General features: G+C 38.7%; 1 protein-coding gene across 2 annotated transcripts in view; it reads left to right on the top strand.

Annotated features, from left to right (window-relative positions):
• ADAM9 (ADAM metallopeptidase domain 9) overlaps positions 1-23,511 on the top strand; it is a 103,606-nt gene that overhangs the window by 11,731 nt on the left and 68,364 nt on the right. For both annotated transcript variants that reach the window (XM_067721426.1, XM_067721425.1), the window contains 4 exons: positions 1,166-1,224; positions 16,244-16,322; positions 21,786-21,862; positions 22,869-23,064. In XM_067721426.1, coding sequence (XP_067577527.1) covers positions 1,166-1,224; positions 16,244-16,322; positions 21,786-21,862; positions 22,869-23,064 — 411 coding nt within the window. The remainder of the gene's footprint in view (positions 1-1,165; positions 1,225-16,243; positions 16,323-21,785; positions 21,863-22,868; positions 23,065-23,511) is intronic.

Below are 23,511 nucleotides of genomic sequence, written 5' to 3'. Positions count from 1 at the left end.
CAGAGCAAAGGCCAGAAGGAAGGGAATGAGCAACCCAGGCAGCTGTTTGGGGGAAGAATGTAATATCACAAAACAATTCTCAGATTATCAGAATTCTTCTCGGAGGAGATGACAGTGATGTTTTTACGTCCTGTGTTTGTCCAAGAGCAGAAAGGATAGAAACACACACTCTAAAACTGTGGCGTTGGAAGGAGCTTGGTATTTTTGATGCCTCAGTGGAGAAAGAGGTAGATGGCAGAGTCCTGAGGTCCCCACACAGGATGTGGAAGCAGAACCCCAGGACCTGGATCTCAGTCTTGGCCTTAGAAGTCAGATGTTGAAGTGCCCTAGGAAAGGAGATCCTGCTGTTTCTTGGCAAAACATTCACTTAGAGTCCAGAAACAGTAGGGAGAATAAGAGGACACTCCTGATACTATTATTGTTTGTTGAGTCCCTCCATGACTGTCTTTTTTATTAGAATTATGGCAAAGTTGAATCCCCTGGTTCTAGAGATCACATTAAAGTGCTTCTTGCTAATGAAACAGTGAGTCACTGGGCAAGTTATTTTAGCGTTTGAGGTAGAGAAGAGGATCCCACAAGCTGAGGATGTGTAAGTGTAAGTTGCCTCATCACACTGTTATTTAATGTACCACTAATTAAGAAAGGAACAGAGTGCTACCAGTTAGACTGCTCTGCCTCTGTACGATGTATCCGGATTTCAAAGATGTTCACGTGAGGGGGGAAAGTCTGTTTAGAAGTGATGAAATGTGTTGAGCCATGTGAAGATATAAAATCATAAAAGGCTATTAATTTCGTCTAACCAGAACGAAGGAATATCTTTTGAAACTAAGAGGTTCATTTCATTTAAAACGAAAGGAAGAACTACTTTATACTATAGGTAATACAGGGATGGACTTAGTAAAAATAATCCCTTAAGTTATAGCTCAATTTTAAATGAATTTAAGAAGAGTTTAGATAAACATGCAGGTTGTTTTCCACAGTAGTTTATTAAAGGAAGGTAGGGATGATCAGAGTATATTTTTATGATTTACGAGTATATTTAAGGTTCTTTCATAAAATAGTTCTAGTCAGTACCAAGTTATTTTCATTCAGGATGGAATTTCTGTTGTTGAAAAGTTATTTAGAAGATAGTGTTTTATTATTCTTTTCTCCTTTGTGCATTTAGGTATCTTATGTCATTCAAGCTGAAGGAAAAGAGCATATTATTCACTTGGAAAGGAATAAGTAAGAAATTTAATTTACTTTGGCTTTTCAGTAATTTTTTTTTCAGTGCTATATGGGTATCTTTTCTAGTTAGATATTGCTTAGTAGATTGATAAAAAGGTGAGAAAATAAGAGTAGATGTATGGAAAAAGCCATACTATTTTGCATTTCCATTGATATTAGAGCAAAGGAAAATAAATCTAAATTAAAGGAAGAGAAAGTTGTATTTAAGAAAACTTTAAAATCATGATCGGCCCAAGAAACAGCTGAGCAGGGGGTAAAGAAGTCTTTAGTAGTTTTATCAGTCTGCTAGAGCTGCCACAGCAAAGTACTACAGATGTAAACAACAGACATGTATTTTCTCACAGGACTGGAAGTCCAAGATCAAGGTGCCAGCAGGGTTAGTGTCTGGTGAGGGCTCTCTTCTTGGGTTGCAGATGGCCACCTTCTGGCCAGTGCTCATATGACCTCTCCTTGGCCTGTGTGCACAGGAAGCGGGGTAGATGGATGAGCGAGCTCTCTGGCTTCTCTTCTTGTGAGGACGCTAATCCTGTTGGCTCAGGGGTCCGCCTTATGACCTCATTTAACCATAACTTCCTTAGGTGGCCACATCTCCAAATACAGCCACTCTGGGGGTTAGGGCTTCAACATAAGGATTTTGGGAGGGGGATAAAACATTCAGTCCATAGCAGTGGTCTCTCACCCCCCTTTTTAATCTCTTCTCATTTTGTCATGTTTTCACCTGATCCCACCTCAGTAAGGCTAGTGATGTATATACATGTGCGATGTCTGGTCTGCATTCCTATGCTCTTTTTTTCTTTTCTTTTCTTTTTTGTAACATCTTTGTTAGAGTATAATTGCTTTACAATGTTGTGTTTGTTTCTGCTGTATAACAAAGTGAATCAGCTATATGTATACATATATCCCTATAAACCCTCCCTCTTGCGTGTCCCTCCCACCATCTAGGTGGCCACAGAGCACTGAGCTGACCTCCCTGTGCTATGCAGCTGCTTCCCACTAGCTATCTGTTTTACATTTGGTAGTATATATAAGTCCATGCCACTCTCACACTTCGTCCCAGCTTACCCTTCCCACACCCCATGTCCTCAAGTCCATTCTCTACGTCTGTGTCTTTATTCCTGTCCTGCCCCTAGGTTCATCAGAACCATTTTTTTTTTTTTTAGATTCCATATATATATGTATTAGCATACGGCATTTGTTTTTCTCTTTCTGACTTATTTCACTCTGTATAACAGACTCTAGGTCCATCCACCTCACTACAAATAACTCAGTTTCATTTCTTTGTATGGCTGAGTAATATTCCATTGTGTATATGTGCCACATCTTCTTTATCCATTCATCTGTCGATGGACACTTAGGTTGCTTCCATGTCCTGGCTATTGTAAATAGAGCTGCAATGAACATTGTGGTACATGGCTCTTTTTGAATTATGGATTTCTCAGGGTATATGCCCAGTAGTGGGATTGCTGGATCATATGGTAATTCTATTTTTAGTTTTTTAAGGAACCTCCATACTGTTCTCCATAGTGGCTGTATCAATTTACACTCCCACCAACAGTGCAAGAGGGTTCCCTTTTCTCCACACCCTCTCCAGCATTTATTGTTTGTAGATATTTTTGATGATGGCCATTCTGACTGGTGTGAGGTGATACCTCATTGTAGTTTTGATTTGCATTTCTCTAATGATTAGTGATGTTGAGCATCCTTTCATGTGTTTGTTGGCAGTCTGTATACCTTCTTTGGAGAAATGTCTATTTAGGTCTGCCCATTTTTAGATTGAGTTGTTTGTTTGTTTGTTTGTGGTAAGCGGGCCTCTCACTGTTGTGGCCTCTCCTGTTGCGGAGGACAGACTCTGGACGCGCAGGCTCAGTGGCCATGGCTCACGGGCCCAGCTGCTCTGTGGCATGTGGGATCTTCCCGGACCGGGGCATGAAAGCTTGTCCCCTGCATCGGCAGGCGATCTCTCAACCACTGCGCCACCAGGGAAGCCCAGGTTGTTTGTTTTTTTGATTGAGCTGCATGAGCTACTTGTAAATTTTGGAGATTAATCCTTAGTCAGTTGCTTCATTTGCAAATATTTTCTCCCATTCTGAGGGTTGTCTTTTCGTCTTGTTTATGGTTTCCTTTGCTGTGCAAAAGCTTTTAAGTTTCATTTGGTCCCATTTGTTTATTTTTGTTTTATTTCCATTTCTGTAGGTCAAAAAGGATCTTGCTGTGATTTATGTCATAGAGTGTTCTGCCTATGTTTTCCTCTAAGAGTTTTATAGTGTCTGGCCTTACATTTAGGTCTTTAATCCATTTTGAATTTATTTTTGTGTATGGTGTTAAGAAGTGTTCTAATTTCATTCTTTTACATGTAGCTGTCCATTTTACCCAGCACCACTTATTGAAGAGGCTGTCTTCTCTCCATTGTATATTCTTGCCTCCTTTATCAAAAATAAGGTGACCATATGTGCGTGGGTTTATCTCTGGGCTTTCTTTCCTGTTCCATTAATCTATATTTCTGTTTTTGTGCCAGTACCATACTGTCTTGAGTACTGTAGCTTTGTAGTATTGTCTGAAGTCAGGGAGCCTGATTCCTCCAGCTCTGCTTTTCTTTCTCAAGATTGCTTTGGCTATTCGGGGTCTTTTGTGTTTCCATACAAATTGTGAAATTTTTAGTTCTCGTTCTGTGAAAAAATGCCATTGGTAGTTTGATAGGGATTGCATTGAATCTGTAGATTGCTTTGGGTAGTAGAGTCATTTTCACAATGTTGATTCTTCCAATCCAAGAACATGGTATATCTCTCCATCTGTTGGTATCGTCTTTAATTTCTTTCATCAGTGTCTTATAGTTTTCTGCATACTGGTCTTTTGTCTCCTTAGGTAGGTTTATTCCTAGATATTTTATTCTTTTTGTTGCAATGGTAAATGGGAGTGTTTCTTTAATTTCTCTTTCAGATTTTTCATCATTAGTGTATAGGAATGCAAGATATTTCTGTGCATCAATTTTGTATCCTGCTACTTTACCAAATTCATTGATTAGCTCTAGTAGTTTTCTGGTAGCATCTTTAGGATTCTCTATGTATAGTATCATGTCGTCTGCAAACAGTGATAGCTTTACATCTTCTTTTCCAACTTGGATTCCTTTTATTTCTTTTTCGTCTCTGATTGCTGTGGCTAAAACTTCCAAAACTGTGTTGAATAACGATGGTGAGAGTGGACAACCTTGTCTTGTCCCTGTTGTTAGAGGAAATGGTTTCAGTTTTTCACCATTGAGAACGATGTTGGCTGTGGGTTTGTCATATATGGCCTTTATTATATTGAGGTAAGTTCCCTCTATGCCTACCTTCTGGAGGGTTTTTATCATAAATAGGTGTTCAATTTTGTCGAAAGTTTTTTCTGCATCTATTGAGATGATCATATGGTTTTTCTCCTTCAGTTTGTTAATATGGTTTGTCACATTGATTGATTTGCGTATATTGAAGTATCCTTCCTGGGATAAACCCCACTTGATCATGGTGTATGATCCTTTTAGTGTTCTGTTGGATTCTGTTTGTTAGTATTTTGTTGAGGATTTTTGCATCTATGTTCCTCAGTGATATTGGCCTGTAGTTTTCTTTCTTTGTGACATCTTTGTCTGGTTTTGGTATCAGGGTGATGGTGGCCTCGTAGAATGAGTTGGGGAGTGTTCCTCCCTCTGGCATATTTTGGAAGAGTTTGAGAAGGATGGGTGTTAGCTCTTCTCTAAATATTTGATAGAATTCACCTGTGGAGCCATCTGGTCCTGGGCTCTTGTTTGTTGGAAAATTTCTAATCACAGTTTCAATTTCAGTGCTTGTAATTGTTCTGTTTATATTTTCTATTTCTTCCCTGTTCAGTCTCAGAAGGTTGTGCTTTTCTAAGAATTTGTCCATTTTTTCCAGGTTGTCACCTTATTGGCATATAGTTGCTTACAGTAATCTCTCATGATCCTTTGTATTTCTGCAGTGTCTGTTGTTACTTCTCCTTTTTTATTTCTAATTCTGTTGATTTGAGTCTTGTCCCTTTTTTTCTTGGAGAGTGTGTCTAGTGATTTATCAATTTTGTTTATCTTCTCAAAGAACCAGCTTTGAGTTTTATTGATCTTTGCTATCATTTCCTTCATTGCTTTTTCATTTATTTCTCATCTGATCTTTATGATTTCTTCCCTTCTGCTAACTTAGGGATTTTTTTTGTTCTTCTTTCTCTAATTGTTTTAGGTGTATGGTTAGGTTGTTTATTTGAGATTTTTCTTGTTTCTTGAGGTAGGATTGTATTGCCATAAACTTCCCTCTTAGAACTGCTTTTGCTGCATCCCATAGGTTTTGGGTCGTCGTGTTTTCATTGTCATTTTTGTCTAGGTAGTTGTTGATTTCCTCTTTGATTTCTTCAGTGATCTCTTGGTTATTTAGTAATGTATTGTTTAGCCTCCATGTGTTTGGTATTTTTTTACAGATTTTTTCCTGTAATTGATATCTAGTCTCATAGCATTGTGCTTGCAAAAGATACTTCATATGATTTCAATATTCTTAAATTTACCAAGGGTTGATTTGTGAACCAAGATATGATTTATCCTGGAGAATGTTCCATGAGCACTTGAGAAGAAAGTGTATTCTGATTTTTCTGGATGAAATGTCCTATAAATATCAATTAAGTCCATCTTGTTTAATGTGTCATTTAAAGTTTGTGTTTCCTTAATTTATTTTCATTTTGGATAATCTGTCCATTGGTGAAAGTGGGGTGTTAAAGTCCCCTACTATTATTGTGTTACTGTTGATTTCCTCTTTTATGGCCGTTAGCATTTGCCTTCTGTATTGAGGTGCTCCTATGCGGGGTGCATAAATATTGACAATTGTTATATCTTCTTCTTGGATTGATCCCTTGATCATTATGTAGTGTCCTTCTTTGTCGCTTGTAATAGTCTTTATTTTAAAGTCTATTTTGTCTGATATGAGAATTGCTACTCCAGCTTTCTTTTGATTTCCATTTGCATGGAATATCCTTTTCCATCCCCTCACTTTCAGTCTGTATGTGTCCCTAGGTATGAAGTGGGTCTCTTGTAGACAGCATATGTACGGGTCTTGTTTTTGTATCCATTAAGCCAGTGTATGTCTTTTGGTTGGAGCATTTAATCCATTTACATTTAAAGTAATTATCAATATGTATGTTCCTATTATCATTTTCTTAATTGTTTTGGGTTTGTTTTGATAGGTCTTTTCCTTCTCTTGTGTTTCTTGCCTAGAAAAGTTCCTTTAGCATTTGTTGTAAAGTTACTTTGGTGGTGCTGAATACTCTTAGATTTTGCTTGTCTGTAAAGGTTTTAATTTGTCTGTTGAATCTGAATGAGATCCTTGCTGTGTAGAGCAATCTTGGTTGTAGATTTTTCCCTTTCATCACTTTAAGTATGTCCTGCCCCTCCCTTCTGGCTTGCAGAGTTTCTGCTAAAGATCAGCTGTTAACCTTATGGGGATTCCCTTGTATGTTATTTGTTGCTTTTCCCTTGCTGCTTTTAATATTTTTTCTTTCTATTTAATTTTTGTTAGTGTGATTAATATGTGTCTTGGCGTTTTTCTCCTTGGATTTATCCTGTATGGGACTCTCTGAGCTTCCTGGACTTGATTGCCTATTTCCTTTCCCACGTTAGGGAAGTTTTCAACTATAATCTCTTCAAATATTTTCTCAGACCCTTTCTTTTTCTCTTTTTCTTCTGGGACCCCTATAATTCAAATGTTGGTGCCTTTAATGTCGTCTCAGAGGCCTCTGAGACTCTCCTCAATTCTTTTCATTCTTTTTTCTTTATTCTGCTCCGTGGCAGTTATTTCCACTATATTATCTTCCAGGTCACGTATCCATTCTTCTGCCTCAGTTATTCTGCTATTGATTCCTTGCAGAGAATTTTTAATTTCATTTATTGTGTTGCTCATCATTGTTTGTTTGCTCTTTAGTTCTTCTAAGTCCTTGTTAAACGTTTCTTGTATTTTCTCCATTCTATTTCCAAGATTTTGGATCACCTTTACTATCATTACTCTGAATTATTTTTCCCGTAGACTGCCTATTTCCTCTTCATGTGTTTGGTCTGGTGGGGTTTTAGCTTGCTCCTCCTTCTGCTGCTCCTTTCTATGTCTTATGTTGTTTAACTTACTGTGTTTGGGGTCTCCTTTTTTCAGGCTCCAGGCTCATAATTCCTGTTGCTTTTGTTTCCTGCCCCCAGTGGGTGAGGTTGGTTTAGTGGGTGGTGTAGGCTTCCTGGTGGAGGGGACTGGTGCCTGTGTTCTGGTGGGTTGGGCTGTATCTTGTCTTTCTGGTGGGCAGCACCTCGTCCGGTGGCGTGTTTTGGGGTGTCTGTGAACTTAGTAGGATTTTAGGCAGCCTCTCTGCTAATGGGTGGGGTTGTGTTCCTGTCTTGCTAGTTGTTTGGCATGGGGCGTCCAGCACTGGAGTTTACTGGCTGTTGGGTGGAGCTGGGTCATAGCATTGAGACGGAGATCTCTGGGAGAGCTCTCGCCATTTGATATGATGTGGGGCTGGGAGGTCTCTTGTGGTTCAGTGTCCTGAATTTGCCTCTCCCACCCAGAGGCTCAGGCCTGACATCAGGCTGGAGCACCAAGACCCTGTCAGCCACACGGCTCAGAAGAAAAGGGAGAAAAAATAAAAATTAAATAAATAATAATTTTAAAAAATTATTGTAAAAAATAATAATAGTTTAAAAAAAAAAGAAAAGAGCAACCAAACGAATAAACAGATTCACCAATGATAACAAATGCTAAACAGTAAGCTGAGATAAACATAAAAATCGGAAAGAAGTCAATCGCAGACAGCAAACCCCAAGTCTACAGTTGCTCCCAAAGTGCACCGCCACAATTTGGGGATGATTGTTGTCTATTCAGGTATTCCACAGATGCAGGGTATATCAAGTTGATTGTGGGGATTTAATCTGCTGTTCCTGAGGCTGCACAAAGAAATTTCCTTTTCTCTTCTTTGTTCACACAGCTCATGGGTTCAGCTTTGGTTTTGGCCCCGCCTCTGTGTGTAGGTTGCTCCCAGGCATCTGTTCCCACGCAGACAGGAGGGGGTTAAAGCAGCGGCTGTTTAGGGGGCTCTTGCTCATTCAGGTGGGGGGGGTGGGAGGGGTACAGTAGTTATAATTGGAATGCGGGGCGAGCCTGTGGTGGCAGAGGCTGACGTGACGTTGCAACAGCCTGGGGCATGCCGTGTGTTCTCCTGGGGAAGTTGTCCCTGGATCATGGGACCCTGGCAGTGTCGGGCTGCACAGGCTCCTTGGGGGCGTGTGGATAGTGACCTGTGCTCGCACACAGGCTTCTTGGTGGCTGCAGCAGCAGCATTAGCGTTTCATGCCCATCTCTGGGGTCCAAGCTGATAGCCGCGGCTCGCGCCCATCTCTGGAGCTCGTTTAGGCAGTGCTCTGAATCCCCTCTCCTCACACACCCCGAAACAGTGGTCTCTTGCCTCTTAGGCAGGTCCAGACCTTTTCCCGGACTCCCTCCCGGCTAGCTGTGGCGTACTAACCCCTTCAGGCTGTGTTCAGGCAGCCAACCCCAGTCCTCTCCCTGGGATCTGACCTCTGAAGCCCGAGCCTCAGCTCCCAGCCGCCACCTGCCCCAGCAGGCGAGCAGAAAAGCCTCTCGGCCTGGTGAGTGCCGGTTGGCACTGATCCTCTGTGCGTGAATCTCTCCGCTTTGCCCTCTGCACCCCTGTTGTTGCGCTCTCCTCCATAGCTCTGAAGCTTCATCTCTACCAGCGAAGAGGCTTCCTAGTGTGTGGAAACTTTTCCTCCTTCACAGCTCCTTCCCAGAGGTGCAGGTCCCGTCCCTATCCTTTTGTCTCTGTTTATTCTTTTTTCTTTTGCCCTACCCATGTTTATTCTTTTTTCTTTTGCCCTACCCAGGTACGTGGGGAGTTTCTTGCCTTTTGGGAAATCTGAGATCTTCTGCCAGCGTTCAGTACGTGTTCTGTAGGAGTTGTTCCACATGTAGACGTATTTCTGATGTATTTGTGGGGAGGAAGGTGATCTCCACGTCTTACTCCTCCACCATCTTGAAGGTCCCCCCTATGCTTCTTGAATTAGTGGGCAAATGTACTTTTCCAGGCATTTGTTAAGAGGAGCCAGGTCTTTGAATATCTTTGAAAGGCAGTCATCAAAGCTAATGATCACTAGCGAAAAAGAGTTAGGGTAGATGGCCTATTATTATGGCTATCAATGAACGGGGGACTCTGTTTGAGTGAGCGCTTATTTTTTTCCTCCCAGGGCTTCTACAATGGCAGTCTTAACCTTTTTTGGTCATGAATCCCTTGCTGAAAGATACGAAGCCTCCTTGCAGAGGGATGGACATAATTACTTCTGCTGGGTTATTTGGCAGGGACTGTGGGTTGTGGGGCCACCTTTTCTCTGCCTGTGCTCAACAACTTTAAACATAAACTAAAAGGGTGAGTTAGATAGGAGGTCAAAATACCACTTTTATTATTGATGAGGGCTGGGTTAGAGGATTTACCATAGAATGAGAGCCTGATGGACCTGCCAGTCCTGAACCCCGGATTAGGCAGATTCATCCACTCACGTCAGCCTGCACGGTGGCAGGCCTGCTCCTGGAGGAGCGTGGCAAAATCTGTGCTCCCACTGGCAGGCAGTGACTTCCAAGGAAGAGGAAGGGCAGAGCAAAGCCAAGTACCATCTCCAGTTTATTCTTTTTAAATTCACCACCAGAGGGAGCAAAGAGTGTGTATGTGTTGGGGAGAAAGGGGAGAGACAGGGCAGTGACTGAACAGGGTTGGATAATGGAAAGGACTCAAAACTCCACGGGCTACTCCGAAGCTCACTCAAGGAGACTTTCATAAAGGTAAAGGGTACAGGACATCAGGACAAAGAAAGCAGAGGAGATCGTCAAGGAGTTTGAACACTTCTAGACAGAGCCCCTCAGGGTCCTTTTTCAGTTGCACAGATGTGCTTTGTCTTCAGATTACAAACCACTGAGATATGACTGAAGCATCATCTTTTCAGGGTAAACAAGCATCATGTTTACCGAAGGGGTCTTTTATACTATATTGGTCACGTGGCTAAAGTCAGGCTGTGTAACTGATTAAACTGCACGTAAACCGTTGATCTCTCCATCTCTTAAACAGTCTAGACAGTCTGAGCCTGGAGTTTAGAAGGTTAAGGGTTACTTCATAAACCACTAGCTGGCACCCTGCATCCATGCCTTGTCCATAAGCCTTGGAGATGAGTATACTGCTGCTCCATTGCTGCTGCAAATGACACAGGTCCTTTGCTTGACCAGACTTTGGTCAGGCTACTGAACTTTCCCCTGGGTGCATGTCTACACTTCCTTGGAAAATCCAGTTTTAGCAAGAACCCTGCTAAGTGAGTTTAGCAAGAACCCCCCACCCTCAACATCTGATCAAATTCCTCATCTTCCGCCATCCCCTCGGGTGATGTCTGGTCACCGTGGCCTGTCTTCAGTAAGAATCCGTGAGTCTGTTTAGCCAGAGCTTCCTTCACCGTGGTGTTTCATCTTAGTAATTTTCCATCCACTGACCCCCACCCTGCTCATTGGGTACAAATTCCCACCTGCCCATGCTGTGCTTGGAGTTGAGCCTGATCTCTGTCCCTCACTGTAAAATGCCATTGCAGTGGTCCTGAATAAGGTTAGCCTCACCATCTTTAACACGTGTCACTGAATATTTTTTTCTTTGACAGTCATGGCGCCATGACTCGTATAGGATCAGATTCATCACTGGACCCCCCGGCCTCTCACTCTGGACCCTAAGTATGCACCTTGAAGCCCTTGTCTTCAGTCCTGACTGACTGATCGGGGATCCATTGGTGACTCTGACTCCTGAACCATTGCTCCAGACAAACATCTGTTGAAGCTGACTTGATTTTTACAGTTTTGAGTATACCCTCCGAAGCTGGGTTAGAGTCCCAGGCTTCTTTCGACAGGTACCTCCTGGGCTGGAAGGTCTTCCTGGCTCCGTGTTCTGAATGGGGATTACTCCCTGATGTCCTGGGCTGCAGCTTCTTCCTTCCTGACTCTGTGTGAAGTCTCTCTGTTCTCTCTTTTGGATCTGGCTTCTCCCTTTGGAACTTCTCAGCCAACTAAACCACCTCTTCTCACATCCTGCTGACTCTCTGCTATGCCAGCTCTGTCTGCTTCTGTTCTTGTTGGCATGTTTTGCTGAGGATAATTTGGAACTTTGTTGGCGTCTTTTGGAAACTTGAGATCTCCCCAGATTGACTGCTCTAATACTGCTCCCTCCCTGTTGCTTCTGCTCCTCCGTCCTCCTCTTACCACCATCAATCTTTCCCCCAGTTCCCTTGGATCCTTTGATATGTCCCACTTCAGACCGCCACCTCCTCCATCCCTCTGTGCACACCCGTCAGACTTTCCTCTCCCACTGCAGCCCCTCAGCTCCCCACAGCCACTTCCATTTTTGGTCCCTTGCCATCCATCGGGGGCTCTCAAGAAACTCAGGTAGCCTTGAAAGCAGCTACCTGAGTCTGAAAAGAAGAACAAAAGGCTATTTGGAAATAGAACTGAATGATTTGTCCACTCACATGGGCTTTGGAAACATCCAGACAGCAGTTAGATGTCTCTTCAGTCTGTTGCCTAAAATTTAGACCACAGCAAAGGAAGATTACATATCACGGCAAGAGAAAATCTTAAAAGTCTCCTCCAGAAGTATTGGTAGGCAGGTGACCTTAACTTGTTTTATTTGCCAGAGACAATTCAGATGAAAATACGAAGTGGAGATAAATAAGATTGTATTGCTGTTTTACTGACTCACGGCTAAAATTTTAAAATGAAAACTCTTAAGTTCTCTATTTGTGTCTGTATGTTTATGTATTTCTATATATATGTATGTTATAGGTGTGTGATAGTTTCCTACCTCTGGATGGTATTATCACATTAATTTATAAAATCCCTTAAAGAGTTCTATTCAAATTGGTTTAGAGATAAATGAGCACTTAGATAAATTATGTTCTTAAAACTCTCAGGAATACAGAAACTAACCCAAGTTTTTTTAAGTTCACATGATCTTGAATAATCTTTTTGCTAGTTCTTATATTGTTGATACAGTTGTTGATAAATTGACAACTTCAGTGGTGTCGGCTTTAAATATGTAATGCAGATATGCAATTTTTTCCACCTATGTTTACTATTCAAATAAGCTTATGTTATCTCTACCAGATATTTAAGATTATAAATTATAAATCAACCCTTAGGACAAAATGTATAATAAAAAGGAATTGCTTGATGTCAAGCATGGCAGTTAAAAAAAAAGAGGCAAGAACCATAAATATATAATTTTTTGTTCTTCGCTTTTGTGATTTTTTTTTTGATACTTGCGTGACTTGTCAACAAGAAAAACAACTTAAGAATGGATGGCTAGCTTTGTTTAATTAATGGCTCATGAAATTTTCATGAGTAATTCAAGTATAATTGTTCAGAACAAGTAAATTAAATAGATGTAAGTGGACTAAAAGTTTATAAATGAACTTTTCAATGGTAATTGTGTTTTATGCCTCCTGAAAAATAGTTTCAAACATTTTTTTCATAACTTGAAACCTTAAAGCTATATGAAGTTAAGTCAAAGATGGGTAATCATTGACTACATAATTTCCAAATAAGATAAAATATTGAAATATTAATTGCCGAAGAGAAATTTAATTTTATTTACTTTTGGCATCTTGTTTTCATATGGTATAGAGAAGCTAAATATATTTAGGTCTGTTAGTAAGCATGAGGAATTGTACTGTGAAAAAGACACATCTCTAGAAATTATGAAATAATGTATTCATTGTTACAGAATGATAGTATGTAGCAGACAGTTTGCAATTGCCTGCTTCCTAGTTTTTACTGAAAATTAGAGTTACTAATGATTAAAAAATCTAATCAATATAAATAAATGAAACCACTAGGAATAATAAGGGTAAAGAAAACAAACTGTATACAAGGAAAATATAAGGTGTATTTTTGATAAGGAAGGGTATGAAAGATATGTTTTGCTAAGGGTAAGAGAGGATAATTTTGTCCCAAAGTAGAATGAATGGTTGTTCCAGAATGAGAAAGAAGAAAAATGTAGGACAAAAACTGAGTGATGTAAGAAAATTTCTAAAGAAAGTTTGTGGAAAAGGGACCTTGGAAAAGGAATCTTTCCTTGTGTGGTCAAAACTGGCTACTATTGGATGGATTTATTTGTAAGGTTTTTTGGTTTGTTTGTTTGTTTAATTTGCCTTAGTATTAATAGTACACTGATACAAAACCAGAATTTGGTTTTCTTTCTCTGTTAAAACACAAGGTTTTCTTAGATTATTGGTTTCCTCTTAATAGGAAATGGTAAAAAAGGTTGTTTTCTTTACATTTAAGTAATCAGCTTGGGAGGATAAGATTTTGTGTTTTAAGATAATTTCCAGTGTGTCTTGTGTTTATCAGGTCTTTGATTATTTCAGAAAACCAGATCTTCTCAATATTAAGAAAGCTAAGAGTTTTTTTGTTTTTTTTTTTAATAACTGGGTAACTTTCTGTATGTGCCTTTGAAATCTTTTGATTGTGACTTTGGTTAAATGGACAGCTAAGTGTTGTTTCACAGTGACACCTGTGATCCAATTTAGTCAAGTGTTCAAACCTTTTGGCATTTTTGACAATTTCCCCAAATCAAATTCTAAGTGGAGTCTCTTTGACCCCAAACTAACTTTGATATTTCCAAAATGGCCCTTGGAAAATCTCAAAGGATTTGTCTCCTTATGAAAAGAGAGATGTTGAACTAATCAGGTTTATTTGATGTGTTAACGCATCTTATATTCACGGCAGTATAGTTATTTGCATAAGTTCAGTCAAAATCTATCCTCCTTGTAACACAAAGCAATTGGAAACCTTTCTTATATTACCAAGACTTTGATTGTAATGTCATATTTGGGAATGATGTGTACTGAATCAGATATGACCAGATAGCTCTAAGGATCTAAGGTTGACTTTAAGAAGGCAATGTTTATACAGCTCCCCTTGGAAGAACCATCCTGTTCCTGGCTTACAGGGTTTCCTGCCTTACAGGTGAGTAAGGAAGGTCACTTCTGGCAGGCCCAGGAACCTCAGGATGTTTGGGGAACCTTCAGAAGAGAGGAATTCACCCAAATCTATAGGTATTGCAGTCAGATCTGGTGGCAAGTTTTTGACTTGGCTTCTTAGCCTTGAGAGGGAATGCTCCAGCAAAGCAAACTCAAACAAGGTACTATGTGGTCAATCACTGTTTTTGCTGTACTTATGTAAATAACCAGGCCAAATTTAATGAGACCAAACTTCCTTGCAAACAAATTAGTCTTACTTTATCTTTCACAGAAATGGGTGTGACTGTAGAGAGAATGTGCTTTTTTGTTTGTTTCAATGGAAAACTATAGTGAACTGTTGCTGCTTTCATCTTGCACATTTTGCCAGCTTTACCAAATCCTGAATTCTTCTAGTTTCCTCCTGTATCTGGCTACAACTCTCTAAGTTCACATTTCCAAATTTTGTCCTTTCTGACTTGGAATCATTGACAACTAAAACTGCCCTTTTCCTGAAACTCTGTAAGCTGCAGCTGGAAGACTTGATAGAAACTTCAAAAAAAAATGATTACAATAGATCATGTATGGGCGAGCTTCATGCCTCCTGCTGTGTGGACCTCTCAGGAAATTCATCAGAATACCTGATGCTATCACCAGTGACATTGAAACTGCAAACTAGGAAAATGTGTCAGGTGGCCAGTGCCAACCTCAGTCTAACACCTGAAGATGCTCTAAGCTCAAGTCTAAAAAATCTTGATGGCTTCCTCCTGGACTTAGAAACTGGGTTTCTAACTACTAATCTTTGTTTTTCTTTTATTTTTCATAGCAACTCCCCTCATTAAATGCCTGACTGCCAGCACCACCCAGCAAATATCCTCTACTATCAGGTTCCAATAGATGATTCAGCTGGTCTGTAATGAACAAAAGACAACTGAATGAGGAAATGGACTTGTATTATTCAGAGGAAAGAAGAATGTCTTTTCTTTCCTTGAACAAGCAGGGAGACTAACAAAGATTCTTTACTTGACCAAACTTTAGTCAGGTTCCTGAACCTTCTCCTAGGTCCAGCAGTGTAGTTTGTTGTAAAATCTAGTTTTAGCAAGAACTTCCCCCTGCCCCCCATATCTGATCATTCTGGATGTCTGATCAGGTTCTTTATCTTCCACTCCCCTTCCCCGCCCAGTGATGTCTGATCACCCTGGCCTGTCCTCAGCAAGAATCTGTTAGGTTAGTTTAGCCAGAATGTCCCTCACCCCTGTTGTTTCCTCATAGTAATTTTCCATCCACTGACCCTCACCATGCTCCTTGGTTATAAATTCCCACTTCCCCGTGCTGTATTTGGAGTTGAGCCTGGTCTTTCTCCCCACCGCCCTGTAAAATCCCTTTGCAGTGGTTCCTATACTTATGTCGATAATAAAGTCTGCCTTACCATCTTCAACAAGCATCACTGGATATCTTTTCATTGACAAAGCTAACCCTATTTTGCACGTGTGGTTTCCACTATCAGTCTACCTTAACATGGAAGGAAGCTTCAGGAATCAGCAATGATTGGTTCCTCTAACAGCTGACACAGATTTTGCCCCCGTACTTAGGAGGTCAAGGAGCGCTGCTTCTTTATATAGGACATTTAAAAGAGGGTAAAATCATTTATTTTCTTCCAGAAATATGGTGTACTATATAACCTAATTTATACTTTTCCTATGAGATGTATCAGAAAACTTTAAGGATGTTACGTATGTTTTATGCAACCAGCATTTTGTGACCGTGAGGACAACGCATGATTTCAGATGCAGGTCCCTTCATGAGCTTTTAGTTTTATGGTAGCTCCTTCTTTGAATAACAATTTATCAGGTGAAAGTTTTTATTTCTGCTCATCTCTTCTGGGATAATGCCTTATAAGTTGTGTCCTTAGTTGCAAATAGATAAAATAATTTTAAATGGTGTGTTTTATTCCTCTTGCAGGGACCTTTTACCCAAAGATTTTGTAGTTTATACCTACAACAAGGAAGGGGCTCTGATCTCTGACTACCCTGATATACAGGTAATATATTTTCCTCCTGACCCTATAGCAGAATTTAAAACAATTATAATTTTAAAGTGCGTTCTCTTCAGGTACTCAGGACTGTTACCTTGTGCTTCCCCAAGGACCTCTTTTGATATTATTATATATGGCATTGTCCTGGGGTGGGAGTGTGAGTGCATTGACATAAATTAAACAGTATTTACCTTACGGCTCTCCTGGTTCTCCATGGTCAAGTGATTTTTAAAAGAGCAGGAAAATAATCTTCTATTGAATGATAATCCTTAGAGATTATGAAGGGGAAAAGTCTGATTTATTTTTTTATTTTTTATTTTATTTATTTTGCTGAAAATGGATACCTCTTAAAGTACATCTTACTTCCTTATTAAACCATTTGACTTGCCATTAGTACTTAGTAAAGAACAAACACTTGTTTCCTATTATACGTTCTGATTTTTTGCTGAAAACAATTATTTTCTTAAGAATTGTGGTCCTTTTTGCATCAGAGAACAGAGTTTTCCTGAGGACAGAACTGGCCAGGAATACTTGAAATAATTGGCAGATGTCAACTTTGCTTTATGTGTTATTTAATTAGAGCATAAATATTTCGAATTTTAGTTGGTAAGAGTGTCTTAAAGTCCCTTTTGGCAGTTAGGTATTATATATTATTATTTTTTGCTATAGTTTTCATGAGAAATCTTTGTTACCATTAAACATGTATTATTTTTCCCCTGAGCTTTGTTATGTTTTGCTAGGTGGAATTGTTTATGTTAGTTTTGCACTTTTGCAGCTCTCTTCAAATAAATAGAAGGCAAAACCTTTATTTTATTTTATTTATTTATTTTTAACATCTTTATTGGAGTATAATTGCTTTACAATGTTGTGTTAGTTTCTGCTGTATAACAAAGTGAATCAGCTATACATATACAAATGTCCCCATATCCCCTCCCTCTTGTGTCTCCCTCCCACCCTCCCTATCCCACCCCTCTAGGTGGTCACAAAGCACTGAGCTGAACTCCCTGTGCTATGCGGCTGCTTCCCACTAGCTAGTTATTTTACATTTGGTAGTGTATATATGTCAATGCCACTCTCTCACTTCGTCCCAGCTTACCTTTCCCCCTACCTGTGTCCTCAAGTCCATTCTCTATGTCTGTGACTTTATTCCTGTCCTGCCCCTAGGTTCATCAGAACCATTTGTTTTTTAGACTCCATATATATATGTGTTAGCATACGGTATTTGTTTTTCTGTTTCTGACTTACTTCACTCTGTATGACAGACTCTAGGTCCATCCACCTCACTACAAATAACTCAATTTCATTTCTTTTTCTGGCTGAGTAATATTCCATTGTATATATGTGCTACATCTTCTTTATCCATTCATCTGTCAATGGACATTTAGGTTGCTTCCATGTGCTGGCTATTGTAAATAGAGCTGCAATGAACATTGTGTACATGACTCTTTTTGAATTATGAAAACCTTTATTTTAGATTAATTATTAGTACTTAAAAAAGGCAGTGCTGACTTAGATCCATCCTTTGCTGGCCTTTGCTGACTTTGCTGACTCCTTTATCTCAATGTTGTGTTTGTCCATTGTTTTATTTTATTTTATTTGTTTTGTTTTGTTTTATTGTTTTTCCATTGTTTAATAGCAAAATAGTAGAGGAGTTTAAATGTATGTGATAGCATAAACCAGAACACAGATAATCCATTCAGCCGTTCATCCATCCATCCAGTCATCCATCCGAAGATTACTACAGCATGAGACCAAAGACCACATAATTTATGCCACTCAACAAAAGCAGTGATTTTAAAAAGGCATTTTTTCTCTTGGAGCGGTTTCTTGGCCTGGATTTTGGTAACACACACTGCTTGGACTTGATTCCTGGCTCTATTATTTATTTGCTGGTCAAGTTTCTTAAACCTGTTTGTGCCTTAGAATCCTCACCTTAAAATGGGAATAATAATTATAACTTCATGGAGTTATTGGGAAGCTTAAATGAGTTAATACTTGTAAGATACTACTTAGAACAGTCAGTCCAACAACTGTGAACTCAATATTATTTTTTACTATTGAAAGTTTATATGCTTAAAAGTGCTAAAAATAGATTTCAGTTTTATAGAAATTTATTCAACTCTTATCATAAAGAATTACAATTTAATTATGTTTTCCTGGGTGTTTGAAAAATATAAACTAAGACAGATGGAGCCTTTCACTTATTGGTTATTGAATATTGTTCAAATAGATAAAAGTGTGACTATAGATTTGAGATAGTAATTAAAACTTTGGTACTGGGATTTTTGTGTGTGTGGCAACATCGTCAGATATCATCATGGAATATACTTTTGTTCATAAAATGCAGTTAAGTTACACTGAGAAAATGTAAATGCTTTCCCTTGTGATTCTGTTATTTAAATTAATTTGTAAAGCTCTTATGTGGCTTTCATCATCAGCATCTTTCACAAGGCCATTTTTCACAAAGAAACACAGTTTTAATAACCACTTGATATGAGTTGCTGTGTGAAATAAAACTCCAAATTAGTATTAGTCTTTGAACTTTGGGGTACCTTGCAAATGCATTAGAAAGTCTCTCAACTAACTCCCTCAGTTAATTAATGCTCCTTCTTTCCTCTGAAAAATTTGTTGACTGCCCCAAGCTCGCTGGCCCTTGTGGCTGGTAGGCTCTTCTCAGATACTTCTGAGTACTTCTACTCCCAGTAGTTGAGTTTTTTGCTTACAGTTTTTGTGTTTCCAAAACTGTTTATGCCATTTATACCTTTACTCTAATCATGCGATTCAATTGGATGTTTTGTAAACTTGCGAAATAGGATTTGTTGTTTTTTTAAAAAACTAAATTGAAGGCTTTGGAAAGATTTAATAAAACCAAGTTATTAAAGAAATACCATCAAGTTGGTAGATTGAGTGATCAAGTGCTGGATTTCAGTCATGTCAAATGAGAGCTTCTATTATAGTGGAAGTAGAAGCATTTAATTTTTGAGCGCTGTGAGTTACTGTATTACTATCTCATAAGTGCTACCTCATCTGTAATAGAAGAGGTGTCTCTTTTCCTCTAGTGAGAAGAAGGCAGTATCAAAGCTAGACTTTAACTACAAAGCACTAGAAAGAAAACAGTGGTTGTAAATAGCCTCACACTGGAAAAAGTTGTAAAATGTTGAAATTTCACCTGTGTTGTTTAGTGCATAATTGTTTAATTTTTAAAAAAATGTTCACAGTTTTAGACTTATAGGAAAAGTTGCAGGAATGATAGAAAACATTCGTGCATACCCTTTACCTAGATTCTCCAAATGTTAGCATTTATCACATATACTTTATCCCTTCTTGTCTCTCTTTTTTTTCTTTCCTGAAGAGTATGTTGTACACCTGGTGTCCCTTTACTCTTAAATACTTCAGCGTAAATTTCCTAAAAACAAGAATTTCTTTTATGTCACCATAGTATAGTTCTCAAAATTAAGAAGTTAATATTGAAGCAATACTGTTATTCAGTTACATACCTTATTGATATTTGTTTTGGTCCATTATGCTAATAATGTACTTTATAGTGAAAGGAAATCCAATTTCACGTGTTATGCTCAGCAGTCTCCCGTTTCCTTTAATCCAGAAATCCATAGTCTTCCCTTGTATTTCACAACATTGGCATTTTTGAGAAGTACAGGCCGACTTTTTGTAGAACGTCCTGCAATTTGGGTTTGTGTGATGTTTACTCATGATTGGATTCAGGTTATGCACTTTTGGCAGGAATCCACCCTGAAGGGACATTGAGCCGTTCTCTGTATCATATCATGAGCATGTGCTGCAATTAGTTTATCACTGACAGTGTTAACATTGATGATTAAGGAGTTGTCTGCTGGGTTTCTTCTCTGTAAAGTTACTGTGTTTTGCCTTTTTTGGTTAGATACTTTGAAGCTTAGTAACTATCCCAATGCTTCTCAAATTTTTACCCCCTAGTTTTAGTATTTAGTATTTGCCTGAATCAGTTGTTATGATGGTTGTCAGAATGGTGATTTCCTAATTTCATCAGTGCTTCTGTATTCACTGGTGGTTTCTACTGTAAGGAAGAGTTTTTCCTTCTTACTTGTTTATATCAGCATAGACTCATGGGTTCTTACTGTATCATTAGTGAAATTGAAAATCTTTTCATTTATATAAGGGCATTTTTATATCTTCTTTTGTGAATTGTCGTTCAACTCTTTTGCTCCATCTTCTATTAGGTTTAATCTTTCCCCTTTAATGTTTCAGAGTTCTTTGTATTATATATAATATAGTATAGTTTTATCTATGATAAAAGTTACAGATACTTCTCACCAGTCTCTGAGTTGTCTTTTGACTTTTTGTTTTTGGTGTTTCTTTTAATGTAGAAGTTAAAAAAATTTTTTTAATACAGTGAAAATTATCAGCCTTTTCTTCTGTTGACTCTAGATTTTGAGTGGTAGGAAGTCTTTCTCTACACCAGCTTAAAGAGGAATTCACCCCTGTTTTCTTTCAGTTCTTGCATGAGTTCATTTTTTTAAATGTTTGGAGTCTTGATCCATTTGGACTTATTCTTATGTATGGTGTGAGGTACCCTTTTTTGAATGTCTAACCGGTTGGCTGAGCTCCACTTGTTAAAAAGTGCATCTTTGCCTCAGTGACTTGAGATGCCACTTTTATCATATAAGGTTCCACATGTATTTCAGTCTATTTTGAGACTTCGTATTCTGCTCCACTAGTTGGTCTCTCAGTTAACGCACCACCAGGACCCTACTGTTTTAATTATTAAGGCCCGATGATATGTCATAAGGTCTGGCAGGGCTGGTCCTCCTCCTCCTCCTCCCACTCCCCTTGGCTTTTCTTTTTTAGTGCTTTACAGTTGTTTTAAAGATGAAAAAATCTCATTGTGTACTAAAAAATTCTGATATTAGTAAGTGATATGCTTGCATTTCCACTGGTCAGTTTCTTGCTCAAGATTAAGGATAAAGTCTCTTTAATTTTTAAAGATGGTTAAATGTATAACTAATAATAATAATAGTATAATCAGTATGCTTATATGAAGAAAAGAAAATCATCGGATCAAAGTCACTGTTTTTGCCGTGTACTGAATTTTTTCCCCCTTGGGGTCACTAGCCTGTCACAAGGTCCTCTTCTGTATTGGATTTCAGTTGGCTGCTGTGGCATCTTCTTGCCTGTGATTAAAAATGTTAAACATGACGTTATGCTTCCTTGTTCTGCTTCTAGGTTTAAAGGTTATAGGAGTAGAGTTGTTTGTACTTAGTGTCCTCTGGAATTCTGCCTAAACATTTGTGTAGCTGTAGGGTGATAGTAGACAGTCTGAAGATAGTACAAAGAATGCCATGTGATAATGATGGGATGCCAATAATAAAAATTTTTAGTTTATGGGCCTTAAGTAATTTTGTTAGTTCTGCAGTTTCTATGATGATTTTCAGCAATGTAACAGTATTTGAAGATAATACAGTTTTTATCATTTAGAATCATTGTCATTATCGGGGATACGTGGAGGGCGTTTATAATTCATCGATTGCTCTTAGCAACTGTTTTGGACTCAGGTAAGGAATTTTCTTTATCAATTTTTTGGGGTTTTTTCATTCCCTTATTTCTTTCCTCTTTACCTATCTCTGTCTCCAGATCAAGTCGCTTTAGGGGACTTACATTTAGATTTTACTTTGATGTTGCTGAAGGTCTTTATAGCTGTGTTTCAGATGTCATTTTCAGCATGTTTATTTAGGACAATCTTGCAGTTGATGAATTTTAATAACTAAAGAAAAAATTTCATTTTTTTGAGTCCACTAAATAAACTTTGCTATTTAAAATAACGTATACTTTAAATTTCTGTCACCCTTCAGGTTTATAAAATTTTCACCTATATTCTTTCATCTAAGGTGCATAATGACTGTGAAAAGGGGCTGATTATTTCCATATTTAGGTGAGCAAGCTGAGGTTCAGAGAAATCATATCATGTATCAAGTGAAGTGATAATAATATTAAAATTAAATTTATTAAGGGCCAGGCAGCATGACACTGGGCTGGTTGATTGTTTGCATGATTGATTGAACTAAGAAATATTACTTTAAATTCTCAAACCAACTATATAAGATGGCTATGACTATCTCCATTTAAGTAATGATACTCGTAGAACAGTTACTGTGTACCAGGCAACGTTCTAAGTATTTTGTGTGTATTAAATAATTTAGTTTTCAGAACAACTCTATGGAGAATGTAAACTAAGGCTAGTAGGAAACATTTGGGATTCAAACTCTGGTCTTCTGACTCCAGACTTCACACTTTCAGCCACTGTTCTGAATTGCCTTTCCTTATACAGCAAACCCTCAGAGAGGTTAGGTAACTTTCAGGCAGTCATGCTAGTGAGTAGTCGTCTTGTGCTTTAAGTTTAGGTCTGCCTGCCTGTAAAGCCTCTCTGTTTTTCTCTATACCATTCTACCCCTTCTTACATATGTTAGGAAGTAGGACTTTTATTCAGGTTTCTTAATTCCTTTTCCTGTGTATTTTTTTTTTCATTCTAAAACCTTGTGTATGTGTAATACAACACTTAAGAGGCTTGCTGCATATAGAGAATGTGAGTTATGGGATTGAACCCCTGCAAAACAGCTCTCATTTTGAGCACATCTTTTATCGAATGGATGATGTCCACAAAGAGCCTGTGAAATGTGGGGTTTCCAACAAGGATACAGAGGAAGAAACCACAAAGGATGAAGAGGAAGAGCCTCCCAGCGTCACTCAGCTACTTCGAGTAAGGACATAATGTATTTCTTCATGGCTGAGACTCAAGTTAAAAAAAAATGTTGTGTTTGTGCCTTAAACCAATACCTGTTATTACTGTGTTTTTGCCAACTGTATGCCAGACATTGTGATGGGTACTAAGGGGATAAAAAGACGAGCAATACGCAGTTCCAGCCAGCAAGATGAGTACAATCAGGCTTCTGTGTTTTGGACACTAGGGCTTAAGTCTTAAACAGTAACTGTATTTCTTTTTGTCATTGCTACCTAATAGCCCTTTACAGTGACTTTGAGAGGGCTTTTTAAAAAATATTAATTAATTAATTTACTTTTGGCTGCATTGGGTCTTCATTGCTGCACGCGGGCTTTCTCTAGTTGTGGCGAGCCGGGGCTACTCTTCGTTGCGGTGCGCGGGCTTCTCATTGCGGTGGCTTCTCTTGTTGCGGAGCACGGGCTCTAG

Source organism: Pseudorca crassidens, chromosome 21, assembly GCF_039906515.1.
Source record: "Pseudorca crassidens isolate mPseCra1 chromosome 21, mPseCra1.hap1, whole genome shotgun sequence".
Lineage (NCBI taxonomy): Eukaryota > Metazoa > Chordata > Mammalia > Artiodactyla > Delphinidae > Pseudorca > Pseudorca crassidens.
Note: the sequence above shows the minus strand (reverse complement) of the source record. Positions and strands in the feature narration are given on the sequence as shown.